Source organism: Anguilla anguilla, chromosome 11, assembly GCF_013347855.1.
Source record: "Anguilla anguilla isolate fAngAng1 chromosome 11, fAngAng1.pri, whole genome shotgun sequence".
NCBI lineage: Eukaryota > Metazoa > Chordata > Actinopteri > Anguilliformes > Anguillidae > Anguilla > Anguilla anguilla.
Window position 1 is genome coordinate 4,552,129 of NC_049211.1, and position 19,957 is coordinate 4,572,085.

Sequence of the window (19,957 nt, forward strand, 5' to 3'; positions counted from 1 at the left end):
AAAGAACACTAGAACATTTAGCCAGGGCGAATTACACAACATTTTCTCATGCTTCTATTTACACAGCTGGATATATACAGTACTGAAGCAATTGTAGATTACCTACAGTGGCTCAAGGGTACAACAGCAGAGTCCTACCTGGGAATCGAACCTGCAACCTTTAGGTTACAAGCCCAGTTCCTTAGCCATTATACTACACTTCCGCCCCAGATTAATACATGTTGCGGTATAAATTATTCTGTAATATGTGACATGAAGACATGCACATTTTCTAATAGGCCCAATGTTTAGTCTAGGTTTGTGTTTTGGAATACAAGATGCAACAAGCTAAACTGCAGCAATGACAGAATTAATAACCGAACAGAGTAACTGTACAGCTGAGTCACACGTAAAATTTTGATCGACCAAAACAAGGTAAAACAATGCTATGTACAAATGAAGAACAATCAACTCTTATTTACAAGGCCCAATCCTGATTATTATCACTTTTTAAATCTGTTTTAATTCGAAACCAAACAAGCTTAGATCTTCGCCACTGTCACGATGTGTGACTTAATGACCACAATACAATTACCCTCCCCTTCCCATGTTCCCCACTGTCAATTATATCCACTCACAACCGCCATGAACCTTTTCAAAGCAAAAGAGAATGACTGAAATGAAACGGATTACTCAAGGATGCATTAGCAGTGGCACACACATTGGATTCAAACCCACAACCTCTTCACCACCAACTGCAAATTAAACACGCTTAATGCCTTGAGCTCATTTCCATCTCTAACGGGCACAGTTGAGGGCAAACAAAACATCGACCGAAACACAGGATCCTCGCTGGGTTTATAAAAAAAACCTACATAAATGAAGTATTCATCCTTTAAAGGAAGATCACTTTTTTTCTCAACATCGACCCCCTGCACATTCTCCCTCCCCTAGATTACTTGATTTTGGTTTGACGTCAGTAGCACCATGTGTCCAACACGCCCCACAATTCAAAATCCCCGAAACATGCATGCTTTTTATAGGTTTTATACGTTTACGGTAAGGACACAATAAAAAAAATCTCAGCAATCAAATCCTGACTGGGGCAAGCTTCAGTTTAGGACCCGCGTTACCATGGAAACTGCACTTGAGAAAGGGGGCCCTGGTGTTCGCCTGCACTGGACCAGCATGACCAGCAGATGAATGTAGCATGCTAAAATCACTTTCTTTTTTTGTTAGCCTCTTTAAACTTTATCCCAAGTGTGTGTGTGTGTGTGTGTGCGTGTGTGGTTAAACGCAAACGTATTGGGACAATGACACAATTTTGTAGCGTTGGTTTTGTACTCCAGCACATTGGATTTGAAATAAAAGAATGAATCTGAGGTTAAAGAGCAGACTGCCAAGTTTAATTTGAGGGTATTCACATCCATATCAGGTGATCCACATATGGAATTACAGCCCTTTTTATACATAGTCCCACCATTTTAAGGGGTCTCAAAATAAAAATCTGTTGCAATCGATACCTGCTTAGAAGTCTGCGATCCATAGACATCACCAGACACAGAGTATCTTCCCTGGTGATGCTCGGCCAGGCCTGTACCACAGCCATCTTTCAGTTCCTGTTTGTTTCTGGGGTCTTATGCCTTCAGTCTTGTCTTTAGCTGAACGCATGTTCAGCTGGATTCAGGATGGGCGACTGACTTGTCCAGGCAATAACATTCTACTTTTTTGGCCCTTGCCTGCTTTAGCAATGTGGCTGCGGTCACTGTCTGGCTGCAAGCTGAAGTGCCATCGACTGAGTTTTGAGGTATTCGGCAGGATCACTTTTGTTTCTACACAGATCACCCAGTGTGGATGTAAATACCCTCAATTTAAAGCTGTGCTGGAGTACAGAGTCAAATCAACATGTGTCACTGTCCTAGTACTTTTGTACTTAACTGTGTGTGTGTGTGTGTAAATATGTATATATATATATATATACACATATTTACACACACACACACAGACATGCACATGTACACACACACACACACACATATATTTCAAACTACCATCATCTGTGAATTTTTCCAGTCAGGCATTGTATCTACTGTTAGTTCATTCAATGCGCAAATCCCAGAAATACAGAGAACAGCCTAAATGTTTGGGGCCTGTTTCATCGAACACATTCTTTTTAAAAAGGCCGGTCGCCCTGCGCTACAGCGAGAGAGAGAGAGAGAGAAAGAGAGAGAGAGAGAGAGAGAGAGAGAGAGAGAGAGAGAGACTCGGCGGCGGGAAGACCAGCAGCACAAGAATAAGCCGTCTTAGGGCCTCCTTCTGCCTGTGAAGATGAACAATAAGCCCCCCCTTCTCAATCTCTCACAGACCCCCCCCCGCCTCCGCCCCCCCCCCCCCCCCCCCACACACACACAGGGGGAACAGATAGTGCCTCGTCCCGGAGACGGATGGGGGCTGTCACACTTCTCGATTTTACTCAACCGGTCCCCCCCCCCCCCTTTTGTCCCAGCGCTTTAGCATCGCAGAGCTCACGGCCCCCGACAGGCCTGGTGTCGCGTCAAAATCGCACGCAGGGCGGGGGAAAGATCAAGATGGCAGACATTTTGAGGCTGCTCTACTAGAGAGGGGGTGGTGGGGTGGGGGGGGGAAGGGGGGAGCCGAGATTCGGTCTCGCTCCGAGATAATAATTCACGAGGGGGGGAGAAAAAAAAGAAGAGGTTAAATGTGTGAACGAGGGCCATTCAGTCAGTGAATCTATTCTCATCACTTTGCTTGATTTCACATTAATTGCACTGAGCAGTGGTTGTCACAAGGTCATGTAAATTCTGGGAACACAGCATTAATATGCAAAGAAATGTAATTTTCGAGCCGGAGCTGCAAAGTCTATTCTAATTATTCCATCAATCCAAGATTTGCATCTTAATTAAAGATCTTTATCTTGATTAAGGTATGGAAGAATTGGGAAAATGAAGGGATAGAAGAGGAAAGTTGGTGTCACTGAAATTCTACAATGCTCTCTTGGAAGGCTGGGGCCTAGAACAATGCTTCCTTTGGTCCAGCCCCTGAACAACATAGTCGTCTACTTCTGGGTTCCTGTCAAAAGCACTTCCTCAAAAAAACAAAACAAACATGCACGCACACACATATACATATATATGTGTGTGTGCGTGTGTGTGCGTGCATGTGTCACATTGAAATATATACACGGTAACCAACAAAACAAAAGTCTATACATTCCTGCTGCAAAAATATTTTTGTTCAACATTCATCGACTTTGTAGAAAGGTCTTTGGCAGTAATTCCTGCTCTGAGTCTTCTCAGGTATGTCTACATGAGCTTTGCACATTTAAATTTTGTCATTTTGCCCACTCCTCCATGCAAAATCGCTTCAACCCTGCCAAGTTAGAGATGCAGAGCTTTGGTGGACAGTAATGTTCAGGCAATATCACAGATATTGCAATGCAATGCCATTAAGTCTGGCTTGTTCCAGAAAACCCAGCTTCTTGTGTGTAAGTTATTCCTTTGTGGTTTTCGTCAGGTGCTTCGGGTCATTTAGAACATGTCCGTTTGCCTGTTGGAAAATGGCTTTTCACCCTGAAATGCAGAGCTCCTGTGGACCCGGACAGGTTTTGCCTGGATTTGGCTCGTATCCTTCTTGCCCTTAATAGCAACAAGTCAAAAAATAAACCCAAATTTCGTGATGCTTCCACCACAAAGTTTGATGACAGGAACGATGTTACCGCGGCGATTGTTTAACACAGCAATTTGCTCTCAGGCCAAAGAGCTTAAATCTTCATCCACAAGCTCATACATATATACACACACACACGCACACACACACAGACACAGACAGACACACACACACACACACGCATACACGCACGCACACACACACACACACAAACACACGCACACGCACACAAACACACTCCCGCACGCACGCACGCACGCATGCACACACACACACGCACACACACACACACACACACGCAAACACACACACGCAGACACACACACACACACACACACGTGCACACACACACACACACACACACACAGACACACACACTCACACACACAGACACACACACGCAGACACACACACGCGCGCATGCACTCATTCTATACTGCGCAACATCACTGCTGAAAGGCTGAAACCACAGAAGGAAAAATGAACACGACCCAACAGATTTCCACATCTCTCCGTGTTCTTTCCCCCCTCAAAAACTTCCCCATTTCCTCCAAAATGACTTCCACATTGGAGTCTCTCCGCTCCTTTCTGTTCTTAAACAGGCTATCCTGCTTGAAATGCACTTTTTAAACTATTCCCCCAAGCCGCCGACCCCCCTGTACCCCCCCCTCCCCCCCCCCCTCAGAAAATTTCCCTGTGGTCTGGGTTGCCAGCAGGAATGAGTTGATACCTCCTCCAGCACTAATACCATAAACGCTGCACTGTGTGAATCAGAGAGAGTGTTCTCCAGCTACAGGCAGCGCTTCTTCAGAGGTCTCTATTTTTCCCCCCTCTGACAGAACACAGGGCACTTTCATACCGAGCTCTCAGCGAATTCATCAAGTGTGCGCCGGACAAAGTGGGGCCTGATGACAAGCGATCGTGGGGGGGGGGGGGGGGGGGGGGGTGGGGGGGGGCCGGGTCGGCGGATGGAGAGGGGGGCGGCGGTGGCGACGGCGGTTGGGGGGGGGGGGGTGGTTTAGTGCAGAAATGGGGGTCATGAAAATCCAGCTGTTTCCTGAATTCTTTCGCCCCGCCAGCTGCCACCCGAGGGCCCACAGGAAGTGCACATCTGGGGCAGCTGTCACCTGCCAATCGCCCGAGCCGACCGGGCGAAACGCGTGACCCCGGGGGGGGGGGGGCAAGCTCTCTGATTGGTTGGCTGAAATCCAAATGTCTCAGGGGTGTGGTGAGAAAAAAGGTCACATATTGCTTATAAAACTTAAGGGGGGTGGGGTGGGGTGGGGGGGGGGGGGGGGGTGGAATTCTTTTATCTCGCCTGTTCCGCTCGATTCGCTTATATCAAATAAATGTCATCTCGAGTCTATCTGTGCCAAAGCAGATTCATGGTTTGCGGGTTCACGTCTTACTCCTCGTAAATATGCGGTTACTGGGGGCCGGACTTTCATCACCATGTCATTAAAAAACGGCCCAGACAGGGCAGGGGGGGGGGGGGGGGGGGGGGGGGGCGGGGGGGCGCCGGTCAGCACCGAGACGCCGTTCCTTATCTGTCAAACGGAAATGTTTGAAAAGTCAACGGGACGCAAACCTCTGTCTGATGAGTCCACAGGACACAAACCTCTGTCTGATACATCCACAGGACCCCCCGTTTTCCGCGGACGCGCGTTGGCGGGTGAACCGCCGCGTGATGTAAGCGGCGTGTGTCACTCACTTGTTGTGCAGGACACACCAGCCGCAGTGGGGGTCCCCGGATCCCAGGCACGTCCCGCAGGTGTGGTACTGCCCACAGCTCTCCACTGGCTCTCTGCTCACCTGCAAAAAACAAAGATAAGAGTTAATGCACAGAAAGCACACAGACACACACATATACACAGAGTTAATGCACAGGAAGCACATACTCACACACACATATACACAGAGTTAATGCACAGGAAGCACATACTCACACACACACTCACACACACACACACACACACACGGTTAATGCACTGGAAGCACACACACAGACACATATACATAGAGTTAATGCACAGGAAGCACACACACACAGACACACACACACACACACACACACAGAGTTAATGCACTGGAAGCACACACACACTCACACACACACACGCACACACACAGAGTTAATACACTGGAAGAACACACGCACACACACACACACACACACACACGCGCGCACACACACACACACAGAGTTAATACACTGGAAGAACACACGCACACACACACACACACACACACGCGCACACACACACACAGAGTTAATACACTGGAAGAACACACGCACACACACACAGAGTTAATACACTGGAAGAACACACGCACACACACACACACACAGCGCGTCGGGTATCAGTGGCACCGCACAGGCATTAGTATGCAGCGCAGAGCCCTCCTGATGCAACATCGGCGCAGAGCAATACGAGCACAGAGCCTCAGCCACCGTGCCTGCGTATCACTGCGCCCATTCAGCGCCTGACACTGAGCTTCTGTGGAAAAACAGCAGCCGCTTCAAACCATATTCATACCCCACAAATCCTTTCTAGGGGAAGAATGCTGTGCTTTTTTTTTTTTTGCTTTTTTTTGTGAGCCCTGCCTTGGAAAAGAAAAAAAAAAAGGAAGAAGAAAAAAAAGGATTTTCTCGCATAAGAGGTTTTTCTCCAAAATGTCGAGAATAAGCGTCGTAAATAATCAGAGAAAACTTTGCCTTCGCCGCCGCGGCGAGCCTCGATATGAAAGGAGGCAGTTCTGCGAACGATAGAGGGAAAAAAAAACAGAAAAAGAAAGAAAATAATAAAAAAAAGCAAAATGGCAGAGCGCGTGGTTCGTTTCATTTCGCGGAGATGTATAATAAAAAAAGAGCGCGCGACCTTCGGAGAGAAAGAGAGACGCAGAAGAAAAGGGGCCAATCGGATCGGTCCACTTCAAAACCTTCCTGGTCGGTTAAAAAAAAAAAAAAAACAGCGGACGCGCAATGACCTCAGGCCGCGTCCGGGGCTCCGAGCGTGGCAGAGCGCAATCGAGGATTCCTCTCGATCACAGAAGGGCCCCCCTCGAAAAAAAACACACACACAAGGGCCTGATTCACCTTGGGCCGGTTTTTTTTTGCTTTTTTACTGCGCATTGTGAAAACATGAAAGAAGTGCCCCGTGGAGGGGTTCGAGGCCGGAGGCGCACGGCCCCGCCCAAGGCCGTGTGGACCGGGCCCCTGCAGCTCCGACGGGCTTATTAAAACGACACGACGAAATGGCCCGTACTCCGCTATTCAGGAAACACATACTCCCCCGCCCGCCCCCCCACCCTCCCCCCTCCCCGCCCAAAAGGGTTTTGACGATGCAGAGAAACGAATGCAATTGCTACGCGAGAAATGAATGAAAAACACTGATGTAAAAAAAAAAAAAAGTAAACATTAAAAAAGTAAACAAGCGAACAAAGACACTTCATCAATGGTGGGATTAAACGCGTCGGGTTGTGAAACACGCAAAGCTGACAAACTCACACGCCAGAAAAGTTTTGGTCAAACTGAGGCTATTTCACGATAAATAATTACCTCGCATTAAAAATCTATATCTAATCAGAATTTCAGAAGTAATTTGTATTTTATTTATTTATTTTTTTTTTAAAGTGCAGTATTAGGAAACAAAACCCAGAGAAAGTGCTTAGTTTAGAGAAAATCACAAACCCAAAATTAGACTACGCCAAATGGGCCTTTCACTGGTTTACAGGGACCTTAAAGATTCGTAATTGCTTGGTACATCGAGCCAAAATTATTTCCAGAATTTTCCTTCCTCATGTACAAATGATAAACTGTACCTTGGTGAAGATGAAAATTAACAAGTAAAGCAAAAAAAGCAACACTGGGCTATTTTAATGATTAAAAAAAATACAAAAACTCATGATCCACAGACTGCAGACAGCCCACTTCTGCATAATCTCAGCCTTGTGTCCCCGTTATTTCTGGCTTAAAAAAAAAAAAAAAAAAAAATCAGAGAGAAAGTTTGGTCACTAAGCGGGAAAGTTTCACAGATGCACTAAAACCGTTCTGGTCTCGGTCTCAGACATCCAACAGCTCACAGCCGTTAGTCCCCCCCCCCCCCCCCCCCGTCAGCCGTCAGTACCCCCCCCCCCCCCCAAGCGCCAAACAGTTGGCCGTAATGAGCAGCTTAAGCCCTTCGGAAACACAATACGCAGAATGTCCACGCGTGTTAAAAGATCGGGGTTTTCCGCGCACAAATCAGCGCAGATATTCGACAGCGCGCTGGAAACGGGCCGCTCGGCTCGCGCGTTCCAGAACGTAAACGACACGGCTCTGCCGCTACTTCCCTGAAACAGTCTGAGAAAGGCGCTGAGAACGGGGGATGAAAGGACGAAAGAAAGACGGCTTCTCGCATACTCGGGCGAAGGATAAAAAAAAAAAAACGCAACAATTTATCGATCCCGGAATGTCACGCCAGCGGCGTCACCAGATACAGCCGGCGCCAGACACCGATAGGTCGAGGCTGAGGCTGAGTCACGTGACCTTGCTTGCAACACCAAGGCCTGTATATATGCGCATCATTTCCTCTTTCACTCGCTCTCCGCTGCAGCAAACGCTCCACGTGAAAACAACCCCGCCTCAAACCGAGGTCATTATCCGGGCATGTTTAAAATTCATATTTATATTTCCCCGCTTTTTCCTATGTGTAAGAAAAATGCTTCATGTGGAAATGTGGTTAACGTACTCAGCAAGACTGTTTGAAAATGTATTTTATGAAAATGTCTCCACCAGAACATAGTCTAGACTCATTCTAAACTTCTAAAAGAATTCTGCTGATTCGTGGTAGTCTAAAATTCGAGTAAATATTGTTACAAGTGTCTGAGCATTAGTCAACTCAGTCTGTGGATGAAGACAATATGGAGGGGTCTGCACTGATGGTGGTCTGCAAGATAAAAAAGTCATTAACATTCACAGGAGGACAAAATGGCTACGAGCCTCCTTTCATCTTGGGTGTGACAAAGTGAAAAATCATGTCTGCGTTTATGGGATCATGATTATTTCCAGAGCTTTACAACTTCGTAAGGCAGCAACGCTGACCCATCGGGTGACGCTGCACGGCTGAGAAAATTAAAAACCAGCAGCATGAAGGCTACTGCAGTTCCTCGATTTTAAAAACCGTGCGTCGAACACCAGTCCTAAATTCACCTGCTCTGACCAGCCCGCTCGCGACAAGCGTCAGGTTCACCTGCAGCAGATTCATCTGCAAGCTTCAGCATCTCACCTTTCTCCAGCCAAGCAGCCGCCACCTGTTCTTCGTTTGGTCAAGTTAGCTTAGCAACAGACCTCTTCGTGTCATAACTGTTTTTTTTTTTCTACAAAAAAGGCGGCCATTTTGATAAAGCGTGTGGCGTCATTAAATCATTTCATATCCTGTTCACCAACTGGAGTACTCCTGAACAATATGTTCCTCATAACATAATAAGTACTCAGGAGCATAATTAGTCAAAAATTAATTCTAGGCGGGGTGGTTTAGAATCCAAAAGAGGACTACAAAATGAAAGCTTTCTCTGGCAAGGTTAAGATCCTTTCTTTCCACTCAGCTTTTCTTACTTCATTACCAGGACATTCTGTACTAAATATTCCACACAAAAAAAGATCAGCGATAGGCTTTTAGGGGTAAAATGAGTTTAACAAAATAAGTTTTTACAAAGATCAATAATATGAAGAATCACCTGAACTTCACAAGCGTAAATTGAATTCAGATTCAGCCTATTGTATGCCCTGTTCTAACTAGGTGGCTAATCTAGTCACAAATTTAAAAAAAAATTTTTAAAAGTTCCAGGCAAAATGATTAAATCCGTGATGTCATTTTAACTCCTGCTCTGATTGATCACATTCGCCTCGGTCCTGCTTAGCTCGCCGATTGGACCGCACCCCGCGACGAACGCGGTTCTGAAAACGAGCTCCCGCCATTCAGCGGGGTGGGCTGGTCAGGGGCGATGTTTCGATCACGACGGAAACGATATTAAAGCGCTCAGCGGGGACGCTCAGTGAATAGAGGCATAATATTTTGTCAATAAAGCCCGAGAGCAGACATGCCCCCCCGCGTATATTGATTCGTTTAGTGCAGACTTGGCACCCCCCCCCCCCCACTACTACACACTCCCACAATCCCACAGTCAATTGTTCAGACGGGGATGTTAAAACAATGACGGCTGCCATTTTGTCAGTTGCGAATCCGGTGATTTGCCCGGACTGCTGCTTTACAGTCGCTCGACAGTGAGCGTGTGCAAGCCAAAGTGGACCAATCAGGTCCATTTAAATCTGCGCTGAATCGAAGCCAAATCAAACACTGCCAGCAGAACGACAAGCAGGGTAAAACTCATTCAGGTTTTGCGTCCTTATAGAACCTTACAGGCCAAATCGCACAGGAGAAAGTTCATATTTGTCTGTCAACCAAACTTTACAAAGAATTACGAAACTATAAATGTGGATGTTACTGTTTCCACACAGGATGTGGAAAACATTCACATTTAGCAATAATAATTCAGGCAATGTAGCACATAGTTGTTGACTATAGCACTACCAGAAATAGTACTACAAGAATGTTCAGTATTTTTCTTCTGCGCTCAATTGTATATATAAAAATGTATATTTAAAAAAGAGCAGAGGATCTGTGAGCTCAAAACTTCTGAAAGCGAGAGAGAGAGCAAGAGTGAGAGTGAGAGAAAGAGTGAGAGAGTGAGAGAGATGAAAGCGAGAGTGAGAGAAAGAGTGAGAGAGCAAGAGAGTGAGAGAGATGAAAACGAGAGTGAGAGAAAGAGTGAGAGAGCAAGAGAGAGTGAGAGAGAGATGAAAACGAGGGTGAGAGAAAGAGAGCGAGAGAGCAAGAGAGAAGGAGAGAGAGGGAGAGAGCAAGAGAGAGTGAGAGATAGACAGAAACTGATGAAAAACAACAACAAATCCAAAGGGTTTGTTCCATTCGCCAGGCACAGTAAATGGAAGCTCGGCCATGTTGTTTTGTTGGCGCTCTCCTCCTGGCGTGTGCCCGCGCGGTGTGCCCGCGGTGCCCGGAGCAGCGGCGTCGCGGCGTCACCGTGTCAGCCGGTGGGTGGGCGGGGTGCAGCGCCGCACCTTCCACGCTAATTTATTCCGCCGGGGAGAGAGCGGAGCTGTGAGAACCCGCGGCTCTCACCGCCCTCTCTCTCGGCTCGGAGCGGCCCGCGGGCGCCAGAGCGCACGGACGTCAGAGCGCAGGACCCGAACGCGATTCGGGAACAGCCGGGGTTGACCGTCGTCCGAGCCCTCTATCCGTCAGGAGCGCTACAGACAGGGTCTGCGGCCACCTCGGGGTCTGTGGCAGTCGCTGGAGATGGCCACAGTCACTGAGTGACTCTGACTCGCTCTCAGACCGTCAGTCATTCTGACTGCAACTGACAGACAGTCTGGCAGCACTGACTGTGACTGACTGATTACAGACCCGCCAACACTTATAACTGCCCCATTCCAGACCGGGTTGCTTAACTACAAATATAAGACGTCTAACTCACGTAGACCGTTTCTAACTCACGTAGACCGTTTCTCAGCTTAAACAGCCTGACGTGTGTGAGTCTGATGGTCTGGGGCCAGTCGTGCCCGGGCAGAAGCGCCGGATGAAATATTCAGCATGCCGTGCAGACTGCATGTGTGCACTGCGTGCATTATTCATACAGACACATTAAAGGTTTCCTTAAAATCCCACAGGGGCCAGAGAGACATGGGCGTGGCCCCCAAAGCCTCCCCCCCCACCCCCACAGTCTGACGCTGGACCTCAGGTAACCGCTCCCCGCCACCCAGCCCCCCAGCCCCCCCCCCTCCCCGGCCGTCACACAGACAGATAGCGGTCCAGCGCTGCCAGAACCGATAGCTCACGCAGACGCCGTTCCATCATCCAGAGAATAGCAGGCTCCTCTTTCTTTTTTTTTTTAAAGTGCCACTTTCAGAACGATCAATTCACGGCGGCGAGATTGTGTTTCTTAAACGTGCAGCGCACCCCGCCCCCCCCGCCCCGCCCCCCCCTTTTAATCATTAAATGCAATATCGATGTCTGGAATGGGACGGGTGTGCGGTCCGTTTCGGTCTTTAATGCACGATCGCCTGACGCAGAGTAAATACAGCAGAGCAGGGTGGAGACGCCCCGCCTCCGTCTGTCTCATCTCGCTCCGTCCCGCGTTTCGTTCCGGCGGGACCCCCCCGGAGGGACCCCCGGGCCGTTCCTCATGGGTAAAGCAGCACGGTGTGCACTGTTCTACCCCCCCCGCCCCCCCCCGTCCTCCGTCTTCCCCGAGATTCTCCTGCCTCTCATCTATCAGTCCGATCTCATCCGAGCCTCATCCGTTCCGCCTCCCCCCCAAAATGCGCTTCTCTTTTAAATGGGCCTTTTGGAGCACGTCTTGCAGTTTAAGCAGGACTGACGAGCCGCTCTCTCCACCTGCCGTACAGGTTGAGGCCGCCACGCCCGAGGAGGACGGAATGTTCCTTCGGAGATTCGAACCCGCAGCCCTCGGAAGCTTCCGAGGGTCGAGTTCCGCTTCGTCGCCACACACAGAGAAAAAAAGACGCCGCGATCTGCAGCGCGTTTACGTTTCAGTCTCCGGGCTTCCTGGGGAAGCCGGGCTGTGAAGCAGGGGCTTCAGTGGGCGTCTGTAGCTGGGCGTGCAAAATTAAAATTCGCCCTCCGTAGGAACGCCGCCGACTCTTCCGCGCGTGATGCAACCGCGTCGCAGATGCTGCGGCCGTGTTTTTTATTTTTTATTTTTGTCGGCCCTGCGATTGTTTCTCGTCGCGAGCGCTGGCCTGACACCTGCCTGATCTTCTCAACCTTCGCCAACAAAAGGTGCAGCTCCTGCCCCCCCTCCCCTCCCCTCCCCTCCTCCCCCTCTTTCCCTCTCTAACACAAGGCGACGTGTTGGCAAAAGGGCAAGGCTAAAAATATAATAACCAGAAAAGGCCTCGCTCGCAGATCTGCTGCGGTGAGAGAGCGATTCGTGCTTCCTTTCAATTAATGCGCCGCTTCTCAAAAATAAAAAAATAAATAATAAAAAGGGAAGAATGAGCGCGTGTGAAAGATGCATTATGGGGCACGCGGGCGCGTGAGGGCCTCCTCAACCAGCTGGAGAGGAACTCGGCGTCGGCCTCGCTCGTCTCCGGCGCGCCGCAGCCACAATGGCGCTCCAAAGACCGCGCCGGCGCTCTCCGCGCGTCCGCGGCAAACGGAACCGCTTCCCAGAGAGGCCCCGCGTATCACAGAGACACAGCTGAGGAGGAATTCAAAGACATAAACCCCCCCTTCCACCCCCGCCCCCGTCTCCCCCCGTCCCCCGTCCCGTCTGTCTTCCTGTCTTCTGCAGATGTTAGAAATGAAGTGTCTGAAAATTCCGGTTTCGGTTCTAAAACAAAAAAAAGAAAAGAAAAGAAAAGAAAAAAAAGAAAAAAGAAAAAAACCCTTGACAGTGCCGGGTTCCCATTTAAGTCCTTTTGACAAATGTTTCCTTATTATTCCGAGATAGGCTGTCACATTTCAGAACAAATGATTTCGCACTCGCGTTATAAATGCGATGGTAATAAAAATCATGCCCTTGGTTGTGTTAATATACCATTTCGCTCGCGCACCGGCCCGGCGCAGATAATGCACTCAATTCCGATACACACCGCCTCGTACGAGCTGATACCAACACTGGCGAGGAAGTTTAAAATAAGGAGCACGCAGGGGAAGAAGAAAAAAAAAAAGAAGAAGAGTATTCTCAATCTACAGCACAATTCAGAGAAACAGCTCTGAGAGTGAAGCAGTTCCAGGCAGTAAAATCGCTAAAGATTAAACCAGGATATTAAAAAAAAATAAAATAAAATAGATTACATTACATTACAGGCATTTATCCAGAGCGACTTACACTGTATCCAATTATACAGCTGGATATATACTGGAGCAATGCAGGTGAAGTACCTTTGCTCAAGGGTACAACGGCAGTGTCCTCCCGGGGAATCGAACCAGCGACCTTCAGGTTACAAGACCAACTCCTCAGCCGTTATACCACACTGCCGCCCCCATAGGCAGATAGAACTTGGCCCCCACGTGCGCACGGACGCGGACCCTGTCAAAGCGATCCCGCGCGCGGCGTTCCCCTGCGGTCGCTGCCGCTTACCTGTTTGTCACTCAGCAGGTAGATGTGCAGGTAATCGGGGCTGAAGACCATGTCCCGCTGGATGGGGCTGCCCTCCACCACCGGAACGGTCTCGTACAGCAGGGCATTCTGGGAAGGCGGAGGGATGCCATCCACTCTTATCTGTGGAGGAGAATAACGAGCATGAAATCCGCCGTTCCGCGCAGCGCTGTGTTCCCCCCCTCCCCCCCCCCCCCCTCTTTGAAGGCTCTACAGCGGAGAGGGAGAGAGAGAGCCCGGTGTCGGACCTGGAGAGACGCGAGGCAGAGCGCTGTTTCTGTGTTTCTGTAATTACCCCTGTCTGCAGTGTGCAAAAAACGTGCGCTTCGGCATGAAAAAATGTGTCAAATCTGCCACACAAAAATATCTGACCTAAAAAGAGACTTCTGAATGTGCAAAAGCGCACGCGCACACACACACAACAGACAGATGACAACACAGGCGCACACACACGCACGCACAGGCGCACACACGCGCGCATGCACACACAACAGATACACGTACACGAAAACAAACACGTATGTAAAGACACACATTGAAATACATACACACACACAGGTGCACGTGCACACACACACACACGTACATAAACACATGCAATGCAAGCATGGGTGAACACGTATAAATACATGCACACACGCATTCGCACACACGCCGTGCACGCACAAACACAAACACTCACACACAGGTACATAAACACACTCTCACACGCACGCAAACACACACACACTCTCTGTTTCTTCATAATTTCCCCACTTCCTTCCCCAACCTTCCTTGTTCAGTTAACTACAGCACTGAGCCCGTTAAAGAAAAAAAAACCCCGTTTCTGAAAACGTAAAAACCCGAAAACGTCTTTGATGTGACTGGAAACAAACGATGTGAGCACCTCGACAACCGTTCTCACAGCTGCAAAGATCACCTACTTTCCCCCTTCTTAACGCTGCGGAGAAACAAACGACGGAAAGCTCGCGCGTCGGCCTAATCGGTCTTGGCGTGTACGTGACGAGGGCGGGCGAGGAGAGCCAGACATTAAACACGCCGAATTAATGCAGGAAAGACCAAAAAAATAAAATAATAATAATAATAATGATGATAATGTATTCTGAAAAGAGCAGAGAACTGAAATGTGAAAAATGGGGGGAGAGAGAGGGAAAAAAAAGAAGAAGAAGAATGAGAGCAGATGTGAGGGTGACGAGGAGTTTGGCTTTTCCCTAAATATCTGGGTCGGGCCCCGAAGTGACAAACATCGTTAGTCTGTTAATTAGCCGCCTCCTCGTTGCCGCAGTCCCAATAATTAGTGTTGACAAGGTGGCATCAATTAGGAGAAGGCTGCCATATTGGGTGTCACAAGTCGGCGGCCAAGACGGAGAGCCCTCCTCTCCGCAGGCTGGGTGACAGCAGGGACGGCAATATGAGGGCCACTGTGTGTGCGCGACTGGCCAGTCTCAGAGCTATGGCAGCAGCTGCAGGCTCACAGGCGCACAACATTCACAAGCGTGCCTCGCTCGCTCGCTCGCTCGCTCGCTCGCTCGCTCGCTCGCTCGCTCGCTCGCTCGCTCACTCACTCACTCACTCACTCACTCACTCACTCACTCACTCACTCACTCACTCACTCACTCACTCACTCACTCACTCACTCACTCACTCACTCACTCACTCACTCACTCACTCACTCACTCACTCACTCACTCACTCGCACAGGCATACACACAACATTCACACGCACATGCACAACATTCACATGCACACAACATTCACACACACACACACACAACATTCACACACGCGCACAACATTCACACATGCGCGCGTGTGCACACACACAACATTCACACACACACATACACGCACAACATTCACACGCACATGCACAACATTCACACGCACATGCACACAACATTCACACACACACACACAACATGCACACACGCGCACAACATTCACACATGCGCGCGTGCGCACACACACAACATTCACACACACACATACACGCACAACATTCACACGCACATGCATACAACATTCACACAGGCAAGCACACAACATTCGCACACGCACGCACACACACAACATTCACACACACAAACGCACACGCACACAACATTCACACACACACGCGTACACACAACCTTCACGCATGCATGTGTGTGTGTAGGCACGCAAAAACGCCAGTCGCCACTTTTCTCCACTACACCCCTTTAACGAAGCACATTTATAATCTTTCACTCTCAGTCCCACTTTTCAGCACATCTAATGAAATAGGCTACAAAATAGGTCCAATAGGGACTTCAAACTAGAGATTATGACACGAGCCTGGAAGTCTACTCCACAGCGATCTGAGGCAGTGTGTATAACAACTCAGTGTTCAGCGTGAACGGCAAGAATAAATGAAATAAATGAGTCTTTTAAGCATCTGGCTGTAAGTAAGACACACTAAGTGCTGGCGCACAGTTTTAAGAGCTCGCACACAGTTTCTTGAAAGGTTTTAGACACAAAAGTGAAACCATTTTTTAAATTTTTTTTATTTTGGATGGATACATTTAGGACAATTTCCCGGTAATTTAATTGATGTAAATTAAATCTCGCGATTTCTTTCTTTTTCATTCATTTTCCTTAAAAATGTTTGGACCCTGTTGGCTTTTATGTTTTATTATTATTATTATTGAAAAAGACCATTCTCAGGCCTTCAGAATGAAGACATGGCAGACCATGAAATGTCCACTGCTTTACAGTGCAGCAATTTCAGGTTTAACAAGCTGCACTCCTGGGAAGCCTGCATTTGCACAGAATAACATGACAAATTGACAAACCCCAGCAGCTGGGCAGCCTATCGTAAAAAAAAAAAAAAGAGACAGTTCTTTCAGGATTTTTACAGTTCCTGTTTAATTTCTGAGAAATGTGTAAACAAGGCAATTTGAAAAAGTCTCTTTGTCCATTTCCTTGTATGGATGGCTCGCTACGGAACACTTTGAGGAGGAAAGCTGGAGAGTACCAGCTACTCCTTAAAAAAAACAAAAAAAACTTCTGTATTAGATCTCTGATAAGACCAACAATTTTAACTCAAACTATTTGAAAACCACCTTAACCTAGCAACCTAGTTATTTTTTAGACTCCATAAAGTCCTAATGAAGTTTACTGAAGGTAGTCCTCAATAGGGGGGTGGGGGGAGGGGATAACACATGAAAAAGATTTGTTTTTGTTTTTTTTTGGAGATTGGAAGTGGCCTAACTGAGTTGGGAGTGTTTGAAATGCAGAACACCTCCTTGGCCCTGCTGAGAATTGACCTCTCAGCAACATCAAACAGCTTAGATGAAGGTAATTGGAATTCGGATAAATATTACCTCAGTTTCCATCTCCCCGCGACTCAAACAACGCCGAGGTGGTATGGGGGCTTTAATTAGCCAGCAGATCGGGGCGGGGGGGGGTGGTGGAATGTTGACATTTCGATCATAAGCCAATCAAATTCACGATCAGTCTCTTATCGATCAGTTACGGAATACAAACGTGCTACAGGAATATGAAGAAGGGAGAAGACGGCACTCTCATTGATCAGTTACGGAGTAAGAACACGTGAGAGGAAACAAACGAAAAGACTACAAGAGGCCACGGGAACAGTTACACAAGCTTCATATACTAGAAAAAAATATTGACCAAGTCACTGTGATGTCACCCACTGACTCTCCCATGGGCTTGGTGAAAAGCGTTTTGAAGCCTGGGAAGTGTAGTTCGTGGACCAGCCGCCATGTCGTACACATTGGAGCCAGAGACTGCGCAGTAGGGACATGAAGTCCGGTCCGTCCACTAAGTATGTGAGATACAGTGACTCGGTAGTGATGCAAACTGTCCCTGATTCGTCCACAGCATATTACGGTCTCCAAATAACACTTCACAAATAATAACTTCACAAATCAGCACGAGGAGACATTACACAAAGAAAATCTCCTATTGCGACTACTTTTTCTTGTGGGGAAAAAAAAAAATTGACTTTGTATTTTGACTGTACTGTTGCCGTTACCGTTGACGTACATTAAACAGGTGACTGAAACACCTATGCTGGAGCCAACTGCTACTGGCGCTAGTGAGCAACAACGTCTCTCAACAGGACCAGGAAGCGAGCTTCAAAAACAACAGCCCGGTTCTGGCCGCTTGGCTCGGCTCGCCCGCGTGGGCTGGGCGCACCTCGGGGTTCGCGGCAGACCTCATTCTGAAGGGCTTGCCAGCGAATCGGCCTGCACGGAGAGGAGGTCAGGGTTCGCCGCTCCTCCCTCCTCGCTTGTAGTTTCGTAGGCAGGTTGCCAATAAACGCTGATCAATGGAACGTTTTGTCTGAACGCTTTCCAACTGTGCGCGCGCGTCCATTTCATTCCACTGCGGGGATCGTTTCTTTTTTTGCAAACGCGGAGTGGGCGCGATTGATGGCTGAGCGGACGGGACGGGTGGATTCACCTGTGTGGGTTTTATTCAGACTCAAAACTTAACATGGACAATTCGACTGAAGCTTCAAACGGCACCATCCCACAACCTCTTTTATCACTTTTTAAGAACATAATATTATTGCACATTATGGACATGGTAGGGGAAATTGAATCTTTGGGGATTCCAGCATAAGATTTGAATTATCTAAAATACATTTTTATACACTAGATACTGTTGCTATCATGAAAATGTTAGCAGCTGACCCTGGAAACAACAATCATGATGCACATTCTCAATCTTCATTGAGAGCAAGGCATTTTTGTAATACGAAATAAATACCAGATACCATACCACAGCCTGTTCTTTTGAGTGGAAACAGTTATAAATCACTTAGAGTTACATTATTTATATTTAACCTAAAGTTCAGTGCAACACATTCCAAGACATACTATATAAGTTACAGATGTCTCAGACAAAAAAAAAAAAGCAGACCTTAATCTAATCCTAATAGAAAAAATGAATTGCAATCGATATCAATTCACAATATATACTGTTAATTTAAAAATAAACCATTTTGTACATGGGCCTACACGCATATCGAATATCAACTGGATACGGTCAAAAGCCATCAAACTGACCCACGGTGCCGTTAATTTAATAATCTGTTCCCCTGCAGCGGTTTGGAAAACTACGAGGTAACCTGACGCCTGCGGTCTGGGGCGAGAGTCCACAGGTCTGATGAGAGCGTAAATATTTGTTCAGCACTACTTTCACGTGCATTTCGCAACCCTAAATGTAACAACGGGCTTTGTACATTTTAGTTCATTGGCAAAAACAAAATCAGTGTTTTATTTTTAAGTCCATAAATACTTATATTTTGGCGCATGGCCATCCAGTTACAAAATCCTCCATATACCCAGGAGGGTGTGCAATCACACACGTGTCCCTTTGGGAAAACAGCAGCTGCTTTTTCACGCCATGCAATTCCAGCAGATCAACACCCGATGTGCATCTGGCACATTACAGACTGCCAGTTACTGCACACTGCAGGGCGAAATGCACCAGTGCATGCATGCATTCTAACAGACTGACAGTTACTGCACACTGCAGGGCGAAATGCACCAGTGCATGCATGCATTCTAACAGACTGACAGTTATTGCACACTGCAGTGAGAAACGCACCAACGCATGCATGCATTCTAACAGACTGACAGTCACTGCACAACGCAATGAGAAACGCACAAATGCATGCATGCATTCTAACAGACTGACAGTTGCTGCACACTGCAGTGAGAAACGCACCAACGCATGCATGCATTCTAACAGACTGGCTGTCATTGCACAACACAATGAGAAATGCACAAATGCATGCATGCATTCTAACAGACTGACAGTCACTGCACAATGCAATGAGAAACGCACCAACGCATGCATGCATTCTAACAGACTGATTTGCTTGTGCCTATTTTGTGGGAGCAAAATAACTAAACTTGAATGAGTAAGAATACGATACTTTAAATTGCCATTTTGTAATTGAGTGCGCCGTATTTAGTGAAAGCTACAACACTGCTTTCGAGAAAAGAGCGAAAAGAATACAATAACTCGTTCATTAAAGGTTAATTAACTTATTCATTTGGGGTTGTTCTCCTGGCCCACCCTTTCTCCAGCTCTGTGTGTTAATTTTCTGCTC

The 19,957-nt window shown here is 47.6% G+C and overlaps 2 protein-coding genes across 2 annotated transcripts in view; both read right to left on the reverse strand.

Annotated features, from left to right (window-relative positions):
* LOC118207890 (plexin A3) overlaps positions 1–19,957 on the reverse strand; it is a 591,709-nt gene that overhangs the window by 84,598 nt on the left and 487,154 nt on the right. The window lies entirely within an intron of this gene.
* plxna3 (plexin A3) overlaps positions 1–19,957 on the reverse strand; it is a 104,096-nt gene that overhangs the window by 19,453 nt on the left and 64,686 nt on the right. Inside the window, exons 4-5 of the mRNA XM_035382069.1 lie at positions 13,834–13,974; positions 5,378–5,478 (exon numbers count right to left, since the gene is read on the reverse strand). Coding sequence (XP_035237960.1) covers positions 5,378–5,478; positions 13,834–13,974 — 242 coding nt within the window. The remainder of the gene's footprint in view (positions 1–5,377; positions 5,479–13,833; positions 13,975–19,957) is intronic.